Raw genomic sequence first — 18,972 nt, 5'->3', positions numbered from 1 at the left:
AAGAAAGAGGGAAACTAAACGGCCGAGGCGGCGAAGATGCACGAGGCGAGGGTTCGCTTCTTTGCTGTTCATTTTGTTTCTTTGTCTTCTGGGCTAATTTACTTTGTTTCTATAACAGCCGTGGGACACATCGTTGATGTCGTATATTGTTGGTGGATTTTCGTGATAGCAGCCAAGCAGACCTGCGATCGCATAACCCTAACCTGTGCCCTAGACCCTAGATCGAATTCAACCTACTCCATAGTCATATCGGCCCTGCCATTAAAAATCATCCGGTCGGGCTGCCGTCGTCTAGGCCGATAAATTTCTCTAAGACAGGCAACTTGAAAAAGGCAAGCACAGCAAGTAGATCGGAGCGAATCGGAAGCCAGACAACTTGTAGACTCGGTAAGAAAATAGTCCTCGACAACGTATCCGAACTTATGCCGAGCCGATGCGCCTCTACACAGGCGTGGAAGCTCACGATCTTCGATCTAGTTGGGTGTCTGACAGTTACGACTCATTGATAGAAACATCGGTGACGTGAAAGATGAAAAGCGGACACCTTCTACGTTGTCCATGCATACTACTCACAAGTGCCATGTCGCGCTCATTTCTTTTTTTGATTGCAATATCTTTTTCTATTCTCCGTCCCCTGCACGTCATGAGAAAAAAGCAAAGGGAAGTTGGAGAATGGCAATCCTTCGGGAGACCCATCAAGCGTCTGCACTAAACCCCTATAGAGAACTCCATTCTAGAAGGATTCGACCAATCGAGAGGATTCAAATTGCGGACGTCCACATTTCCTAAAAGGATCATGATCCACGTTAGACAAAAGAAAAGAAAAGAAAAGAAAAGGGTAAAACAGGCGGGGCTTGAACGGCAAGGGATACGGCTCAACGGGAGTCGATCATGCTTCAGTGAGCATCAGCGACATCTCCAGATTTTCTCTTTATCTCGCCGACGAATGAACACTTGTCCTCTTTTAGAGACTCGGAAACAATGGGCTTTATCAATTGTGGAGGGAAAAACCTACCGGTAGAAAGAAAAAGGCGGAATGTTACACTGCTAATTGCTTAGCGAATACTAACATAGCTAACTACGAATTGACCAAGTAATCCTTCGGTCTAAATTGCAATATTTTGATTAACTCGTGAACTTCATTACTCTTTCTAGAAAATCAAGTAGCATCCAAAATGATTTCCTAGCAGTGGTCACAAGAGAGAAAAAAACTTCACGAGACGCTCCGTCCAAATCTGGTAGTAAGTCATGTATGCACCGACGATCATTCTAAAGTAATTGTGCTCTGTATCGTACGGCGAGCTCATTCTAATAGATTCACCGGATCCACCAATCTTTTCACATAGGCTACTAGGAACTAGTAGGAAGAAGCTTTCCAGACTCGAAGGATGGAGCTACCTACCGAATTAGGCAGGTGGCATCATCCTAACCTCTTCAGGCTCTCTTAAGGAACAAAGTGTCAGACTGCTTGAAGGCGTCGTTCAGATCACATGTTACACTTTATGACTATAACGAGCACTAACATCTCAGTTCCCTGCAGGTACGAGTAAGATGTTATTTTCCTTGAATTCTCCCGAGGATAACAGCCAAATAAACTTGGAACAGGGCCACGCACAAGAAATTCTCTGCAACATGGCCAGTATCGCATGTGCTTCCTAGACCAGGGTCATTCATTCAGGGGTAGAATTATAGGACTCGGCAATCCTGATGCTATCGGAGCGATTTGACCTTCCACAATAATTTGATATGATATAGAGTATAGGATCCACTGATGTAAGGATTTAGAAGCTCAGCCACGTTCCTTTCCTTTGTTCGGAAGATACAACACTTAGCTGTCAGTTAGACTAACCCGGAATTCCTGCTCAGTACAGTAGCTACTACTTCAATACCTAGGTAGGGCGCTCAGTAGCATATTGGTATTTCAATCTAGGCAGGAATTACGTTACGAATATAGTTTCAGTGCATAAACCGGATCGTGATGATAAATGAGTCTAGACAAAACTCGACAAGCTTTGTGTTGAGAGAATCCGGACATCGAGTGATCTAATGTACCATCAATATTCAACATGTATAAGCATCGATTGACGCCATAAAGGCAAGATCATTCTCACAATGTGCTCTAAAACGTCATTTGTCTGCGAGAAAACAGATCATCCTCCGATTCATGACCTCGGTATTCGTACGAGATGGCCCTTGTCAGGAGCGCTGCCACTGATGACTTAAACAACGTTGTGGGCGTGCCTAGGTATATAGTCAGGGTCTACTCAAAGGCCGATCATTCATTACTACATAGTATGTAGTATGTACGGAGTACTCCGCATATGTACATGTTGCGTGTAAGAATTAAATTAATTGTCATTTGGGGTACTAATTTGCGAGTTATAGTTTCACCCGTCATATTAGCGACCTTTTTTACTTTTCTCTCCTGTTTTTTTCTTTTTCTTTTTTCTTTCATGCATGGCTTCTATGCATGCATGTTAGGATGTTAGGCTGCCAACGCTTCCATCTCCATACTTCATAGTGCATCCGGAAATGCAAGTCGACTTCCCCCCGAGAGACTAATGCTTGACCGGCAGAGAAGTTTAGCCCCAGTTTCATGCAGTCTGAATATCAATGATGTATGTACTCTACCCACTATGTAGTACTATGAGATTCTTTTCTTTTGTCTGTATAGACGCCGGTGTGGAGTACAGGGAAGACTCCCCGGAGAAACATGAGACGAAATAAGGAAAGAATCACACCGAAAATTCTGGGGAACGCCATGAAGTCCTTTTTAGGAACATCGTGCGTCTGAAACAAGGCTTTGAATAATGTGCTAGAAATATTGTTTGATTTGTAAAGTCGAGTCGAGAGTCAAGAGTCATCGCCGATTACTTGGCGAAGGGTCAATAGCATTTGTGTTACTTGCTGTTGTAAGAGTATCTATCATGTTCGTGTACGGACTTGCCAGCTGAAGGAGAATATAATAGAATTATTCTGAGGCTCTACATGCCTAATTGACTGTATCGCTCGAGTGTGTATTGATTGACCATGTCAAGATGTCGATCAATATATTTCCTAAACGGGTAATAATTCGTCCACGATGTAATATGTCCCAACAAGTACGAAGAAGTCTACGCGATACTTTCACACACTCTCCGCCTGATAATTTGGGAAAAACAAAGACAACCGATTAATCGAGCACGCCCCTTATCCACGAAGTACATAGTGCTCTGTCGTGGAATATCGCTATTGATTCGACCTCCTGTACATCAACCGATGTTGATACCCCCATACTTTAGCCTACCGACCTAAACGCCAGATGTCAGACTATTATGATTCCTAACTCGGTCAAGTACATGTTTGACGCATTTACTTATGCACATGTATATCTAATTAGATCTGAATACATGGAGGGTAGTGTGCGACAAGGTACATATCTAGTAGTACATCTAGTATCAACTACGACGTACGTGCTACATGCTCCAGCAGAGGATCTGTGAACACGTGTGTTCTGTGCATACTTGACGTATATGAGGGTACGTTTATAGACCCTTTTAGGCCTTAAAGAAGCAACATCGGGATCTGTGAAATGGATGTTGGGCACCATGGTCTGTGTAGAATGACTCACAATTCGAAGTCGCAGAACTTGAGCTCAAAATAACTTAAAAGAGTACGAGCTGCCTAGACGGGAAACAATTCGAAGATCAGGCTTGGCACGGCGTTTCTTGAGTGAGAGTGAGTCACATCCTACTCTTATCAGATCTGCTGATCTCTGATCAGTCAGTGAATGCCCCTGCATACCTAGATTTGGCAAGCGTCATTCTAGATTGGGATGAAGTCATATACCTCCTTCCTCCTACAATCTGGTCTAAATGTGTGTCAATTACGGACGAGTGGCTTCAAACTTACTTTCTTTGTCTAGACATGTTCCAAGACTGTCTGATCAAGGACAGACAGCCCAGCATTACTCATTTGGCAGTCATTTATAGTATATCCAAAAATGTAACCTATCAATCGTAGTATTTTGAGGCCATTAACCTTACTACCATGTCGAGACTTGCGATTGTATGTCTACATCAGAGCCATTCCTTGCTGACGGGGATGAATAGTCATGTCTCAATGTAGATTTCAAGACTGGAAATACTCTCAGCACGCCTCTGGCTTGAACTTATACTATATGAATCCTCAAAGCTATTCCGATGCATGTGGTATAATTTTAGAGCTAACCCATTTCAGAAGTTTTGTTCAGTCTACTTAAGCAATTGCCTTCAGATGCCCTTACCTTACCTAAGAAGGCAGAATATGCTTGCTGTTACTTGATAATAGTCTATGCCCATGCAAACAACCAAGAATCTTATATTTCTTGAATGTTGCAATTGAACATTTACAAATAATAGAATATTTGTGGTACATACCTTATGGTGAACGATGGACCGACCATCAGGGCCTCTATATGTAGCGAGGTATGTTCGCTTGATTTCTCATGTATAGAAGTCCTGCACTACATGAGCTACATGTCATTCAATCGCACACCACAGCAATAATATCTTCTTTCAAACTTAAATGTCACTTGAACTGGTATATCTCGATATAAAAGGGGCGTTGATGCATAGAGATCTTAGGGTTGTGTAGGATTACGTAGGGTTACATATAAAAGGCGGCATTTAGCGGCAATACTTTTCCTATCGTCACCAGAAAAGCTTCATGAACGCTCCGTCAATAGTCCTCATCAATTACTGTCTAGCTCTCGTTCTATCAAAGAAGCTGCAAAATGAGGCCTGAAATCCGTCGAGCTGCGACAATCCTGTCTTCTTCTCAACGATTGTCTACMCCTGCCGTGATATCATCGTCCGTCCGCTGTTTCCATTGCGCCACACGAACATGGGCAATTGCTCATCCCATTACGGCTCATGGGCCACCCCCCAAAGCCCCTACGCCTGCTGCAGAGTTTAAATTTGATTCGCGACGAGCGGGACTTAACCAACAGAAAGTTCCGCAACAACAGCAAGAAAGTCAAACGTCCGAATCCGCCGCACGAGTATCGCAAGCCAAAACTACTCCTCTGAAAAAACGGTTTTGGAAGGATGTCAATGTCAAGGAATCACCAGGTACGCTTAGAGATATTCCCTAAAAAGGAATACGTCTCGATTACTTACTGACTGGATGGATGATTTCAGATGGTTATCAAATACTTCTCGACACCCGACCAGTCCGCAGTCCTACAAAAGCCATCCTCACTGTTCCCAGCACCAAAAGACATCTGGCCGAAGCCATTGCTCTAGAATGGGATCTCCTCACATCCGCCCAGCAAGCGCTCAAACAGCATCTTATACCGCTAACATCGCTCACCACTCGCGCGGCCGATATCGTACGAGAAGATGAATTGGGTCAACAAAGAATCCGACAAGAAATCGCACGAACAGCCATGCGCTATCTCGAAACAGATACCCTCCTGTGCTGGGTTCCCGGGAAGGAGATTCACAACCCTCTATCAAAGGCATCACCAGCGCCAGAAGAAGAAACATTACGCGACAAGCAAGCTCGGGTTGCTGGAGAAATTATCAACTTTTTGACCAGAACAGTCTGGCCCGATGTCGAAATCAAACCCGTTTTGGACGAGAGTAGTATTCTGCCCACGCCGCAGGATGAGAATACCTTGGAGACGATCCGAAGCTGGATTTCGGCGCTCCCAGCTTATGAATTGGCGGGACTTGAGAGGGGAATCCTTGCTAGTAAGAGCTTACTGGTTGCAGTCAGGTTGGTGGTCGAATGGAGTGAACACTTCTCCGGTCTGCAAGAGACTGTCCAACAGGGAAAAGATGGGTCGCGATTTGGCGTCGAAGAAGCTGCCCATGCGTCAAGCCTGGAGGTGACTCACCAAACTGATCAGTGGGGTGAGGTGGAAGATACGCATGATGTTGATCGTGAAGATTTGAGGAGACAGCTTGGAAGTGTTATTCTCTTGGTCAGTGGAGAGCGGAGGTAATTAACTCTGACTATTCACTCCTAATGGGATAGAATCATGTACATCTAATTTGCATATAGAATCAAATGTAATAACATTCATGAAGTATGACCAGATGATCATCACTATGACTTGAAAAATGATTGTGTTCATGCAAAGTTAATGTGCATACCCTTTCCTTGTCGACTACTCTATGCAATCCATGATGAAACCGACCTCTTCAAAAGGTTGTTTGACACTGTACTGACAGCGCCGAAAGTTCCGTATCAAGCCGGTATGCTCAACAGCCATAGGAGTTGCACCGGTAGCGCTGTACGTAGGATTTCGTCGAACAGATCGTGGACTTATACAAGTCACTCATTGGTTCACCGCTTGCTACATATCGGTCGGGTGAGTTTTGACAGCATCAATTAGGTCAACGAAAGAGGGCAGATCATTTAATGCTCTAAATCTGTCCGCTTGTTAGTCATTGTTGGAGTCACATAGCGTTGGAAGGTGTTGCAGAGTAGACGAAAGTTGGATGATGTGTTGAAGTTAATGAGGGTGACTAAGGTCTCCGCAGTCTAGTTAAGGAGTCTAAGGACACCGCCGCAGTAATAAACAATCTCACTAAGAACCAATCTACCTCCCCGCCACCATACTCTCCTCATTCTCTACCAATACCTACATACTCAACTGTAACCTTACTTGGACATCGAGCTTGTTCTCCTTCTTGACTCATTTTCGCATACCTGTCCTGCTTGCTTTGTCCGACCAAACGAGTAACGTTGAGCTGCGGTGTTATGCAGTTGCTGGGACCATGACCGAACCCGGAGCTGGGTAAGTAAATCGACCAGAAAGCCACATCCTACACAACATCAAGCTTGCAAATCACATCAACTCGCCACCGTCAGGACCGGAGTATATGAAACTTAGTTACTCCAAAAGTCTTAGATACCCCGTGTACCTTGACCGTTGACGTTACTGCAATCCGATCCATTTCGTCATTGCGATCTACCCCCCTTTGACTACAACCTTGAATCAAACTTTGAGCGATTCGCCAATATTACAAAACCATAACTAATCTCTATCTCTCTTACAGTCATAAGCGATCCAAGAGTGGCTTGGCACGAACTCTTCTTCATCGCGACAAGTCAAAGAGCGACAGCCGAGACGAGAATAACAACGGCAGCACCTCGCCCACGTCAGTCGGATCGTCGTCCTTCTCGGAATCGCAACACAATCGAAATTCATCACTGTCCTTGACCAAAACACGAAGTAATAGAAGGGTCGGACCCGAAATCACAATGGAATCGCCGTCTGTATCTGGGGGTGATATTTCCTCTCATGCGGGGGGATTCGACAGCCCCGAGAAACCGGCCTCTATCAAGAATACCCCCGAAACCAGCGCCGCATCAATTGAACAATCCGTAAAGACATTCCGTCTTTTTGAGATTCTGCGCAGCGGCGATACTACCGCTATATCCAAGGCGCTGAGAGAAGCCAAAGAGCAAAGTTCCTCCGGTGGACCAGCGGCGGGCACTACCATACTTCATTTGGCTATACAATGTGCGGATTTGCAAGTAGTGGATTATGTCGTGGCTAGCGGGGCAGATATCGATGTTAATGCTCGGGACCGTGAAGGAAATACGCCGTTGCATCTTGCGGCCCAGCTTGGACGGGACTCGGTCGTCCAATCATTGTTAGATCTGCCTCAAATCGATGACTCCATTGCCAACTACAGGGGGCAGACTGCCCTCGACCTCGCGCGTACCCCCGACATTTTTGAAAAGCTGCAGCTTTCTCGTTCGCTTTTCATTGATACCAAGACAAAGCAGATTCAGGATATGGTTGTTCGGACAGACTACGAAGGCTTGGAGAAGTTACTTGTAGAACCACGTGTACAAGGTAACCTTGATGTGAACGCACTAGAATTGGTGACGGATACCGTTACAGCACAATCAGGAGGAACTTTGCTTCATGAAGGTGCCAGGAAGAAGGACACAAAACTGTTACAGATTCTGCTCCTACATGGCGCCGATCCGTTCAGACGTGATAAGAAGGGAAAACTCCCCCAAGACGTGACAAAGGACGACAAGACACGAGCAATTGTTAAGAAATCGCCTGCTGCGATTATCGCACAGCGCGGTATCCAAGAAAGAGCAATCCTAGGAAATGCGCCCTCTCAAGCTGCTAGTTCTAGCAGAGCTGTAAGCGCAGAAGTTACTCTTGCTGGAAAGGATGCAAGAGAAATGAAGGGTTACCTGAAGAAATGGACAAACTACACGTCAGGTTTCAAGCTACGTTGGTTTGTCCTTGAGGACGGAGTCTTGAGTTATTACAAACACCAAGGTTAGTGCTGCTATAATCTCTCTGAAAAGGAAAGCATTTAGGCTAAAATAAACGTTTTTAGACGACGCCGGTTCCGCTTGTCGAGGCGCTATCAGCATGCGTATTGCAAAATTACACATGGATGCGCAGGACAAGACCCGTTTTGAGATCCTTGGAAAGTCGTCCGTGAAATATCACTTAAAAGCGAACCATGTGGTGGAAGCAAAGAGATGGTTCTGGGCTTTGAACAATGCCATTCAATGGGCCAAAGATGAAGCCAAGGAAGAAGAAAAGCGACGAACCAGAGACGCAGAGTTCTTGCAAGCAAAAATACATAATGTGGACAGCCGCGTGTCCGAAGGACCTGCCTCTGAGCTTGCCTCGGTCAGCTCCAAGCTCAATGTCAAAGGAGGTTCCGTGGTGACCGACCCCAAGTCTAGCTTCACGCGTGTTAATACTCATACATCGCGCACCACCGCCGATCCGCTTGGCGATGATGATGCTTCGGCCTACGACTCCTACACCCAGAGTGTTGCTCAAACTGACATTAACCGTGCCGCCGGACCACCTGGTGGTCTTGATGGAGAGGCTGACTATGAGAACTATCACGACTATGCCTCGAGCCATGATGCCCAACCGTCCAACAAGGATGCTTTCTACATTACGGCGCAGTCAGCGAAATTACAATTAGACCTGTTGTCTAACGTGTCTGCTTCCCTTTCAGCCGAGAAAACCAAGAACCCCGAACTGACCGTATCAAACCCCGTTATTGATCAAGCATTGTCCACCTACGAATCAGCCGTCGGCAGTCTCAACGATCTCCTCGCAAACTTGCTGAAGATTTCGCGCGACAGAGATGCCTACTGGCAGTACCGCCTTGACAAAGAATCTGACACACGTAAAATGTGGGAGGAGAGTATGGCGCGGATTGTGCAGGAACATGAAGAGCTTCAGCTCAAAGTTGGCGAGTCGGAAGAAAAGCGCAAAAGGACGAAGAAGGCGCTTAAGGAGGTTCTTGAAAACTCCGCCGGAGCTGATGTGGGACGTGTGCCGTTTGGTGACCACAAAGACCACACAGGGGAGATCGAGACATTCGAAGAAGCAGAAGCAGAAGCTTTGGTTGACAGAACACGACAAACTTCGGCCAGCGAAGTTAAGCAAGTCAGAATTGACGAGACTGCAACAAAGAGTCAGACTATATCAGAATATGCAGACCTTGCCGAGTCAGATTCTGACGATGAAGCGGAGTTTTTCGATGCCATTGACAATGAAGACGTTGAAGTCGGCGCGGTACTTTCTAGCGAGAAATTGGTCGAATCAAAAACTGTTGATAGTGAAGCTGCTGACTTGCGCTCGACCAAGCTTGCTGCTATAGAATCAGCATACAAGGGATACGAAGATCCGATACGGACGAGATTGAAGATGGACAAGGATGACAGGCCGAAAATCTCTCTTTGGGTGAGTCAATCAAAACAATAAGAAACGATCACATGCTGACGTGTTGCCTTATAGGGTATTCTTAAATCTATGATCGGTAAAGACATGACAAAGATGACTCTTCCGGTATCTTTCAACGAGCCTACCTCGCTCCTTCAGCGTGTGGCTGAAGACATGGAATACACTGATCTTCTAGACATTGCTGCAGATCGTACCGATTCACTGGAACGCTTACTTTATGTCGCTGCTTATGCTATTAGCGAGTATGCATCTACCATCGGACGAGTTGCCAAACCGTTCAATCCTCTCTTGGGAGAAACATTTGAATATACTCGACCGGACAAGCAGTATCGATTCTATGTTGAGCAAGTCAGCCACCATCCACCGATTGGTGCCGCCTGGGCTGAATCCCCTCGATGGGACTATTATGTAGGCTTCCCCATTCTAGTACGAGCCAAGGGTGCTGACATTTGATGATAGGGTGAATCGGCTCTGAAATCCAAGTTCTACGGAAAATCATTCGACATCAACTTGTTAGGAACATGGTTCTGTAAATTACGTCCTATCACAGGAGACGAGGAGATATATACCTGGAAAAAGGTGACTTCTTCAGTCATTGGTATCATCACGGGTAACCCTACCGTCGATAACTACGGACCGATGGAGGTCAAGAACTGGAAGACCGGAGAGACTTGCTATCTAGACTTCAAAGCCCGCGGTTGGAAAGCGTCTTCAGCGTATCAAGTCACCGGAAAGGTAGTTGATGCTGCCGGAGTTACAAAATGGAACATTGGTGGAAGATGGAATGACAAGATCTTTGCGCGCCCAGTATCAGGGCAGGAGGGTGCCGTTGCAGAAAACGACGAATCGTCCAAGGCTATCCTGCTCTGGCAAGCCAACGTTCGGCCCAGCGGTATCCCATTCAATCTAACACCCTTCGTATTAACCCTGAACGCGATTCCAGACCGTCTCCGACCATTCTTACCACCAACTGATACCCGACTCCGTCCCGACCAGCGGGCCATGGAGGACGGTGAGTATGACTTTGCAGCATCGGAGAAGCATCGCGTTGAAGAGAAACAGCGAGCCAAACGAAGAGAACGAGAGAAGAATGGCGAAGAGTTTATTCCTCAGTGGTTCCAAAAGGCCAAGTGTCCGGTTACTGGGGAGGAGTATTGGCAGTCTACTGGTGAGTATTGGAAATGCAGAGAGGTTAGCGATTGGTCCAAATCGGAGGATATCTTCTAGTGGTATTCTTTCTGTGGTTTCAGGTAGTTTGTCATTTTCTATTCTTGTGGTCTCTGTACGGTGTACGTGAGTGGTTGCTGCCAGCCTATATCCATTCTTACGACGACTATATATTATTAGTATACATTATGCATCATTATAATACCATTTTGAACAAATGTCAGAGAGATCTTTCATCCAAACCATATCTTGGTTGGTATCTGGCAAAAGTTACATCACGTGATTCATATCTAATAATCATCCGCTTCTCGAGCAACAGCTAACCAGCTACATCCGTCAACGTCCAATCCAATTGGCCTCGAAATGGTGAGCGAATTTACGTGTAGTCGCTGTACGCAGGTCCTCAAATCTCACATTCACCATCGAATGACTTTCTCTACTTTCAGACGCCTCCCTTCGCAGGCCAGCCGAAGATGTAATTTTTCCACGACAACGGGCCCGCGAAGTTTGCCGGTACGGATTAAGAATGGCGCCAACAGCAGTCAATTCAAGGCTTTGAACAAGACCTCTTCGGTGGGAGTAAATGCCGGACGAAGCTCGTTGATATTACCAAGCAAGCAAGTTACACGTAATGTGCAATCTGCCGCTGCAGTCGCGCCTCCTCACACTACCTCACGAGAAACAGCTGCTCTACGACGACCGGATAATCTATTCCATCATTACTCCTCGTCGCCTTCACCCATAATCCGGAAACGAGCTGCATTCATTAAGCAGAATGCGTTCTGTCCGCATCCGAGCCATCAGCAGACTCGCGCACCTACAGGCACTGCCAAAGATGAGGAAGTAGCCACCGGAACCCTCCCACCGGCCCATTCCCACTTCGAATGTCCCGACTGCGGTGTCCCGTTGTATTGCTCGGAGGAACACTGGATGGACGACTTTGAAGCCCATCTCGAGGTCTGCGAGACAATCCGACAAATCAACGAAGATGATCATGACTTGGTCTCTGGTCGCTTCTTCCCGGAATTCACGTACCCCGGACCACAGGATGATAATTTCGTGGTGAACATGACGAATTGGGATACTTTCTTGTATACGAGGGAATTCGAGGCAATTAATAATGAGAGGAGTATGAGGCAGGTGACGCGAATGTTGACGTATCCGACTACGATTGCGAGTGTTATACATGAATTGAGTCCGTATACTGTGCACAAGGGAGGCAGATTGACGGCTGAGGGCTTGAAGAGTCTGAGTGGTGAGTCCTCCTTTTTTTTCTTGTTGCATTTTAACTGATTGAAAAGCCCTCCGCTACACCCTCCATCCACCCAAACAAGGAGAAGGCAAAGATATCCGCGGCCTCCGACTCAAAGCACCACCAGTCCGCATTTTCATTCTCGGAGCCCGCGCCGAATCCTCTCTACCCCGCGAAGTCTGGCTTCAACTGACGCACATGTTCCCCAACGCCCTGATCAATCTCATCTTCATCGGTCCCGAGAGCATGGCCAACCGCGACGACGAGTTCCCACTACCCGAACGCACAGCCTCCAACCCCTTTGGCGCAATCGTCGAAGATCGACTGGGTCCTCAAATGAAAATTACAACGTACGTCGATTACTTTCACACCATGCACGACGCGCAATACTTTTACCCTTACGACCCTTATTTCGACTGCTTCATGCTCTTCCACCCTGGTCTAGGCCACCCAGCAAGCTCGCACGAATGGGCAGACACACTCCCCAAACTCCTCGAGACTAAAGTTCCCATCATATGCACGGGTTACACGCAGGGCGACCTGGAGCGCGACATCAACTGGGTGCGCGACAAGTGTGCGGGTGAGTTTGATGTGCTGCTTGAACCGGGCGAGAATAGGTTCCGGAGTCTGAGGTGGGATTTGAATGATATGGACCCGAGTGATGTTTCGGCTGGCAACTGGGGGATTTGGGCTTTCAGGGGGAAGAGGTATTTTTTCTTTCTTTCTCTTCTCTTTTAACAAACTTCAGGATACTAATATTGAGCAGGTACGAAGCGACGCATAAGGATGGTACGATTACCGTTTGATCTGTAAGTATAGTAAGTCATACATAGTCTATACGAGACTATTACTTTGAAAAAGTACATACCCAACTCTGTCCGTCTAGATTTGCTCTTTGCTTTCTTTTTGTATTATATAAATTCTATTTGATTAAAGAATGTTGCTTCCACTTAGGTACGCAGATAAAGTTCATGTATAAGTATGTATTCCAAAAATGAATAGTCAATCTCTAACGATTGACTGATGTGTCTGGCACATTAGAAGAAGTAATAAACAAAACAGTCGACCGAACAGTTCGACTTTGCGTAGAATAGAAGGGTATAAGAAAGTCCAGAAGCGAAGGGAAAGTGCGTGCTTGCAGAGTCAAATTGATATATACATTTTGGCGAATGTATGTATATCCTCGAAGTGATGCCGAGAATGAACCGAAGTATATGGCTGTCTTTCGTTGATCGTCTTCATTCGTACCGGTCCAGACGATTTACATCATCACCAAACCCGCAACAGCTACCACGCCAGCCATCACAGCGCCCGCCGCGACTTGTTTGTGTGCTGCCACAGCGGCAGAAGAAGTTGTCGATAAAGCTGCTGAAGCTGTCGAGGAGGTCGATGTAGCTGCTTGTCCGGTCCCGGAGGCGGTTGCGACCACGACAGAGGTTATTGGTGCGACGCTTGAGGCGGGTGCGGAGGAGGAGGGKCTGACGACGATTGAGGAGCTGGATTGTCGGATCGGGGCGCTGGAGGATGAGGGTGTGTGGATGACTACCACTGAAGAAGATGACGATGAGGTGGTAGTGGTTGAAGTAGAAGTTGAGGAAGGCGTGGGTGTCGGCGTGGGAGTTGGAGTTGGAGTTGGGGTTGTTGATGTGTGTGCGTTGACAATGGTGATGGTTGTCGTTGATGCGGCAACCGCAGAGGAAGCAGCTGCCGTGAGGAGAACGAGGAGCTTAGCGAAATGCATGTTGTTTGGTTTGTTTATTATTTGAATGTCTGGACAATTCGATAGACGTTGATATGCGTAGATGATCGAGATATCAAAGTTGCAAGAAGAGCGATCGACTAGCGAATGCAAAGAACGGACGACAGAAGAGTGCTGAACGAATGCTGACTCTGCTGGCAATATTGAATGAAGCAACTGAAGAAAGGATAACAACTATCAAAGCTGCGAGACAAGAAGACGAGAGAAGATATAGAAGAGAGGAATGTCAACCATCAACACGGGAGACAAATTAATTACTGACGTACGAAGAAAACGGGCCAGGACCGCGCTAACAAGGCTTAATTTGCGTATATTACGCGGGTAGTATCTGTATTACCGGCTGCAATGACATTTCTACACATTCCTGTGGGTATTTAGTTGTTGCGAGGGAACAATCGGCATGTCATCTTGTCAATAAAGGAATTTTTCATTGGTATACGAAAAGCTTGGAAACACAGATCGACAGCATATCATTGCCATATAAAACCAGCACATGGTGAGATGAATCTCAATACGCTGAAATACTAGATAATGATAGACAGGCCCACATGGTTTGGTGGCTTTGCGAGAGCGGTTTCAGATTGGGCTGATCCCGGTCAATCGGAGATTGATATTTTTCAATTTTGAAGATAACTAGATCACAGAATGAAATTGTCACTTCTCGCAGTTGTATCGTACTACTTTGTAGTATGTTTGTGGTAACTTATGTAGGTAGAGGTAAAAGTCGTGTTGTATAATCTAGCAAGCTTCGTGGCACGTACGTAAGTCCTTGCGCGTCTGTGGTGGCGCCACTGCCGGACAGGTAGATAGATAATTAAGCAATAAGAACAACATTATCATAGCTATAGCGAGTGGGTATAATCCTATGTACAAGTACTAAGCCACAGCCAGGTCAAAGCGAATGACCATATCATCGCAAACAAACAAGCAAGCAAACACGGAAGAAAGACGTTGTAAACCGCCAATATCATTACAAAGCATACATCATACCAGTCACAATCACAACAACAGGCCATGTGCACTTCCAGGGCAAAGTCAATATCGATGCGCCCGAAATTGAAGAGTCCGCCGAGGTAGTACCGTTTGCAAGTGTGCCATTAACGTACGCCGTCTCATGCGTTCCGTTCTGGATAATGGTCACAGCGCTTGAGTTTTTGGGAGGGTCTCCGATGAGCTCGTTCATAAAGGTCGAATTATTGTTGTCGTCACATCCACACTCGCTATATTGCTCGCAATAGCAAATCACGTTCATGGTATAATTGGCCGTGTTGTTCTGGGCGTCGTGGTTGACCGGGGTGTGGTAGTAGTACGGCGCTCCGTAAGGATATCCATAATAGCCATACGGATAATGCCATGCAGCTCCTGCTGCGAAGCCGAGAGCACCTCCCGCCAGGATGTACGGGGCGATGCCGGACGAGGACCGACTACCGGCAGCATAGGGAGTTGTTGCGCCACCGGCATAATAGCTTCCACCTCCATAGGATCTGGAAGTTCCTGATCCTGCCTTTGTTGCGCCTCCGGTGTTACTATTTCGGTCAGCATCATCGTCAAAATCTACGGATGTGAGTGGATGTATTACCTCGATGACGAGGTACTGCCCGAAGAGCCTGCACCAAAAATTTTGTTAGAACTTGAACTTGAACTTGAACTGCCACTGCCTTTTGAGCCAATTGAACCGAAGCCTGAGCTAATTCCAGAAGAGCCTCCTTTTGAGCCTCCTATGGAACCAGTCGACCCGGATGAACCAGAACTGGAGCTTCCACCTTTTGAACCGCTCGAACTTGAGCCACTAGAACTTGAACTCCCACCTTTTGAACCACTTGAGCTGGAACCACTAGATCCAGAGCTGCCAGATGAACTGCCTGAGCTGCCGGAACTAGAGCCACTCGAACTTCCACTCGAACTGCCACTTGAACTACCACTCTTGCCGCCTCCGCCACCACGTCGTTTTTCTAAATCGACAGCATCGAGGATTACTGTCGCTGCGAGTGCCTCTCGCTCTTCGAGAGAGACTAGATCCGTTTGCGGGATCGCGAGCGATGATACAATGGGTGAGAGAAGGAGGAGGGCGCTGGTAATTAAAGATGTCTTCATGTTGATGTGAAAAAAGGTAGTCGCAATCAAAACGAAGCCTTTAAGAATGATGATGAGGATGAAGAAGATGGTGATACAGGTGAGTCAGAGAGGGCATGGGGTGATATACTGGGAGAAAGGAATGAAGAGGCAAAAAACATCCGAAAGAGTTTACATCATTGATGCTACGTAGACAGGCACCAATGGGAGAAGGCGCGCCCGCGGAGTTTAGCTTCGGGGKCCTGAGGCTGAGCGAGTTTACCTAGGGCGCTTGGCGCTGATTGGCGGTAGATTAGATTGATTTGTGCACTGCCTCTTTGCAAGTCGACCACCGCGTATATCAACGAACTATCGATGTGAATTATGTATTATACGCACAAAGAAAAACACTAAGTCGACCGCGGCTTCACCAATGGCCGGTACTCAGGATCCCACATCTGCTCGCGGATCCATTGCTCCAATTCCTTGTCCTCTTCCGGGATACCCTTTTCCTGGGCCAGACCTTCCTCTATAGCAGCTTGAATAACAGCTTTGGCGATATGAACGCTAATTTCACGCACATCTTCAACATCCGGTAACAGTGGCTTKTTWGGGTCCTGGAGAGCGGGGGATTGGGCTGCAAGTGCCTTGACCGCTGCCACCAGCATCTTGTCCGATAACAGACGGCTTTGACTCAGCACCGCGCCTAGACCGATTCCAGGGAAGCAGGTGGAATTATTGCATTCCGCTTACCCGACTATCAGTTTCGAGCCTGTTAGATGAATGGGGCAAACAGACGCACCGATTTCTTTCTTTACGCCATTGTGCTCAACAGGCGGGAACGGACTGCCAGTGGCTATCAATGCCTTTCCATCCGTCCATTCATTGATGTCCTGTGGCTGCGCTTCGTGTAATCGTGTTGGATTACTCAAGGGAAACACAATAGGCCGATCAACGTGTTTAGCCATTTCTCTGATGATGTCTTCCGTGAAGGCCTTTGGTCTGGTCGATGTCCCGATCAACACGTGCGGTTGGACTTTTCTAATCACATTATACAGATCGGCTTGGACGTGGKCTTCCCATTCCGAGTCTTCGCGCGCGTAGGGGATTTGTGCTGGTGTTAGTTTGTCCTCGTGGGATTTAAACAGGAGACCTGGTTTGTCGATGCACCTTTACTGTATTAGAGAAGTTTAAAAGTAGACGGAACGAGGGCTTACCAGATATGCTTAGCAGCCTCCTCCTTTGACTTGCCGCTCTCGGTAGCAATGGCATCTCTAATCTGATCGGCTATGCCGGTACCTGCAGTACCAGACCCAAAAATGACAATCCGGACATCGCCTAGACTGACTTTGCTGACGTGCAAGCCGGCCATGAGGGCTGCAAGGGTAACGCAGCCTGTGCCCTGGACATCATCATTGAAGCAGGCAATTTGCGGGCGGTACTTTTCCAGCAGTCGTCTAGCGTTCTTCAGACCGAAGTCTTCGCTTGTAATCGTTAGCCTAGATGGGGTGCAGGTCTGCTCTACTTACAAGTGGATATAAGCATTAGGGAAAATCTTTCTTGCACTTGTGACGAAGCGGTCCACGAATTGGTCATATTCCTCGCCCCTGACTCTGTTATGGCGCAGGCCGAGATACAGCTCGTCTTTAAGAAGGCTTTCATTCTGCTTCAATTAGCGAGGCCAGTACATAAAAAGGGGCACATACATCCGTCCCACAATCAAGAACTACCGGGAGTTGTCTCGCTGGATGGATACCGGCACATAGAGTCGTCAAGACAAGTTTCGCGACGGATATCAGGACTGATCCTACACCTTGATCGCCAATGCCTAGAATCTGTCGATTGTCAGTTAGCTTTCATGATATGAAAAATTCCTGTCAAACCTCCTCTCCATCCGTCACAACAATATAATCTACATCCTCGTTCGTCCCATTATCCGTAAACTGTTTCAAATCATGCTCAATCCGATCAACATCATGGATATTCAAAAAGCAGCCTTCTGGTTTGCGAAAGATACGGGAATAATTCTGGATAGCATCGCCTTCGGTTGGTGTATAGATCACACTGAACATTTCTTTCAGATGGTCTTGGATGAGCTGCTCAGGTGATCTCCATCAGTCAACGCACTCTAACATGTCGACAAGAGAAGCAGTACCCGATAATACAAAACTTCATTCTGTGCCTTCATACTCGCCATAAAAGTGTTCTTGGCCAGGTCGTCCGGTTGGCTCGAGTACTGTTCATAGGCGCGCTTCACCTGTTCGTCCAGTGTCTGGATGTTGGGCGGTAGTAGACCGTGCAGACCAAAGTCATGGCGCTCTTGCGACGGAAAGGCTGATCCCTTGTTGAAGTAGGAGTCATGAAGGAGGGCGTGGCCCTGTCCCACGTCAACTATTTGCCTTTGATTCTAGGGCAGTTGTATATACTCACTTCAAGCCCGCATTCCAATGGCTTCGAGGCTGAGCGGGGTAGATGTGTGTACTTGGATGTCATGTTGAGAACTACCAAGAGTTCTAGCAAGTGATAATACTGACTGCCAGTACGTGATAAGAGATAAAGCCAAGAGATGCTAGGGGAATCTGTCGACGATAGTTTCAAAAGGATGTGAGAAGAAAGTAAACTGTTCCTGAAAGATAACCAATTGGCCAATGACGTAGGCGTCACATGTTTATCTCTAGGCTACTGAGGCCAGCCAAACTTGCCTTCTCGCGACCAATATGCGGCTATACTTTGCTTCATAGCAGCTCATATAAGATTTCTTACAAGCTGCCGGCATATAGTGAGTGCAGCTATGTATTTCTCAAGTATAGGGTAGCAAAAAGAAGAATGCAATACCAACCCTAACCCTAGAACCAAAAAAAAAACGGGAAAGGGCAGTAAAGCGAATAACACTCACCCTCTCGCATATAAGCTGCATTCTTAGTCAGCGTTCTGAGTCATCTTTCGTAATTTGTCATCACGCTTTGTTTTTGCGCCGCTTTAACCACCTACTCGCAAACGCCGAAAGTAACGTAAGCCTGGGGAACA

The 18,972-nt window shown here is 46.8% G+C and overlaps 3 protein-coding genes across 3 annotated transcripts; 1 reads left to right on the top strand and 2 right to left on the bottom strand.

The window, feature by feature from the left end:
* Positions 1 to 4,753: 4,753 nt before the first annotated feature.
* On the top strand, positions 4,754 to 13,977 carry BHQ10_003160 (uncharacterized protein; the record flags this gene model as incomplete). The annotated part of the gene is made up of 11 exons (XM_040875386.1): positions 4,754 to 5,090; positions 5,160 to 5,964; positions 7,029 to 8,278; positions 8,340 to 9,715; positions 9,770 to 10,123; positions 10,175 to 10,883; positions 11,535 to 12,137; positions 12,184 to 12,841; positions 12,901 to 12,923; positions 13,422 to 13,883; positions 13,937 to 13,977. 11 exons carry the CDS (start codon positions 4,754 to 4,756, stop codon positions 13,975 to 13,977), a joined length of 6,618 nt encoding a protein of 2,205 aa, XP_040731664.1.
* An 886-nt stretch (positions 13,978 to 14,863) lies between these two features.
* Positions 14,864 to 15,987, bottom strand: BHQ10_003159 (uncharacterized protein; the record flags this gene model as incomplete). Its single annotated transcript, XM_040875384.1, has 3 exons — positions 14,864 to 15,419; positions 15,473 to 15,500; positions 15,702 to 15,987. 3 exons carry the CDS (start codon positions 15,985 to 15,987, stop codon positions 14,864 to 14,866), a joined length of 870 nt encoding a protein of 289 aa, XP_040731663.1.
* Positions 15,988 to 16,355: 368 nt separating this feature from the next.
* Positions 16,356 to 18,438, bottom strand: BHQ10_003158 (uncharacterized protein; the record flags this gene model as incomplete). Its single annotated transcript, XM_040875383.1, has 8 exons — positions 16,356 to 16,693; positions 16,748 to 17,115; positions 17,163 to 17,429; positions 17,475 to 17,608; positions 17,676 to 17,780; positions 17,829 to 18,041; positions 18,101 to 18,322; positions 18,376 to 18,438. 8 exons carry the CDS (start codon positions 18,436 to 18,438, stop codon positions 16,356 to 16,358), a joined length of 1,710 nt encoding a protein of 569 aa, XP_040731662.1.
* Between the last annotated feature and the right edge of the window lie 534 nt (positions 18,439 to 18,972).

Source organism: Talaromyces amestolkiae (assembly GCF_001896365.1).
Source record: "Talaromyces amestolkiae strain CIB chromosome Unknown scaffold5.1, whole genome shotgun sequence".
Classification (NCBI taxonomy): Eukaryota; Fungi; Ascomycota; class Eurotiomycetes; order Eurotiales; family Trichocomaceae; genus Talaromyces; species Talaromyces amestolkiae.
This window is presented reverse-complemented; position numbering and strand designations above follow the sequence as displayed.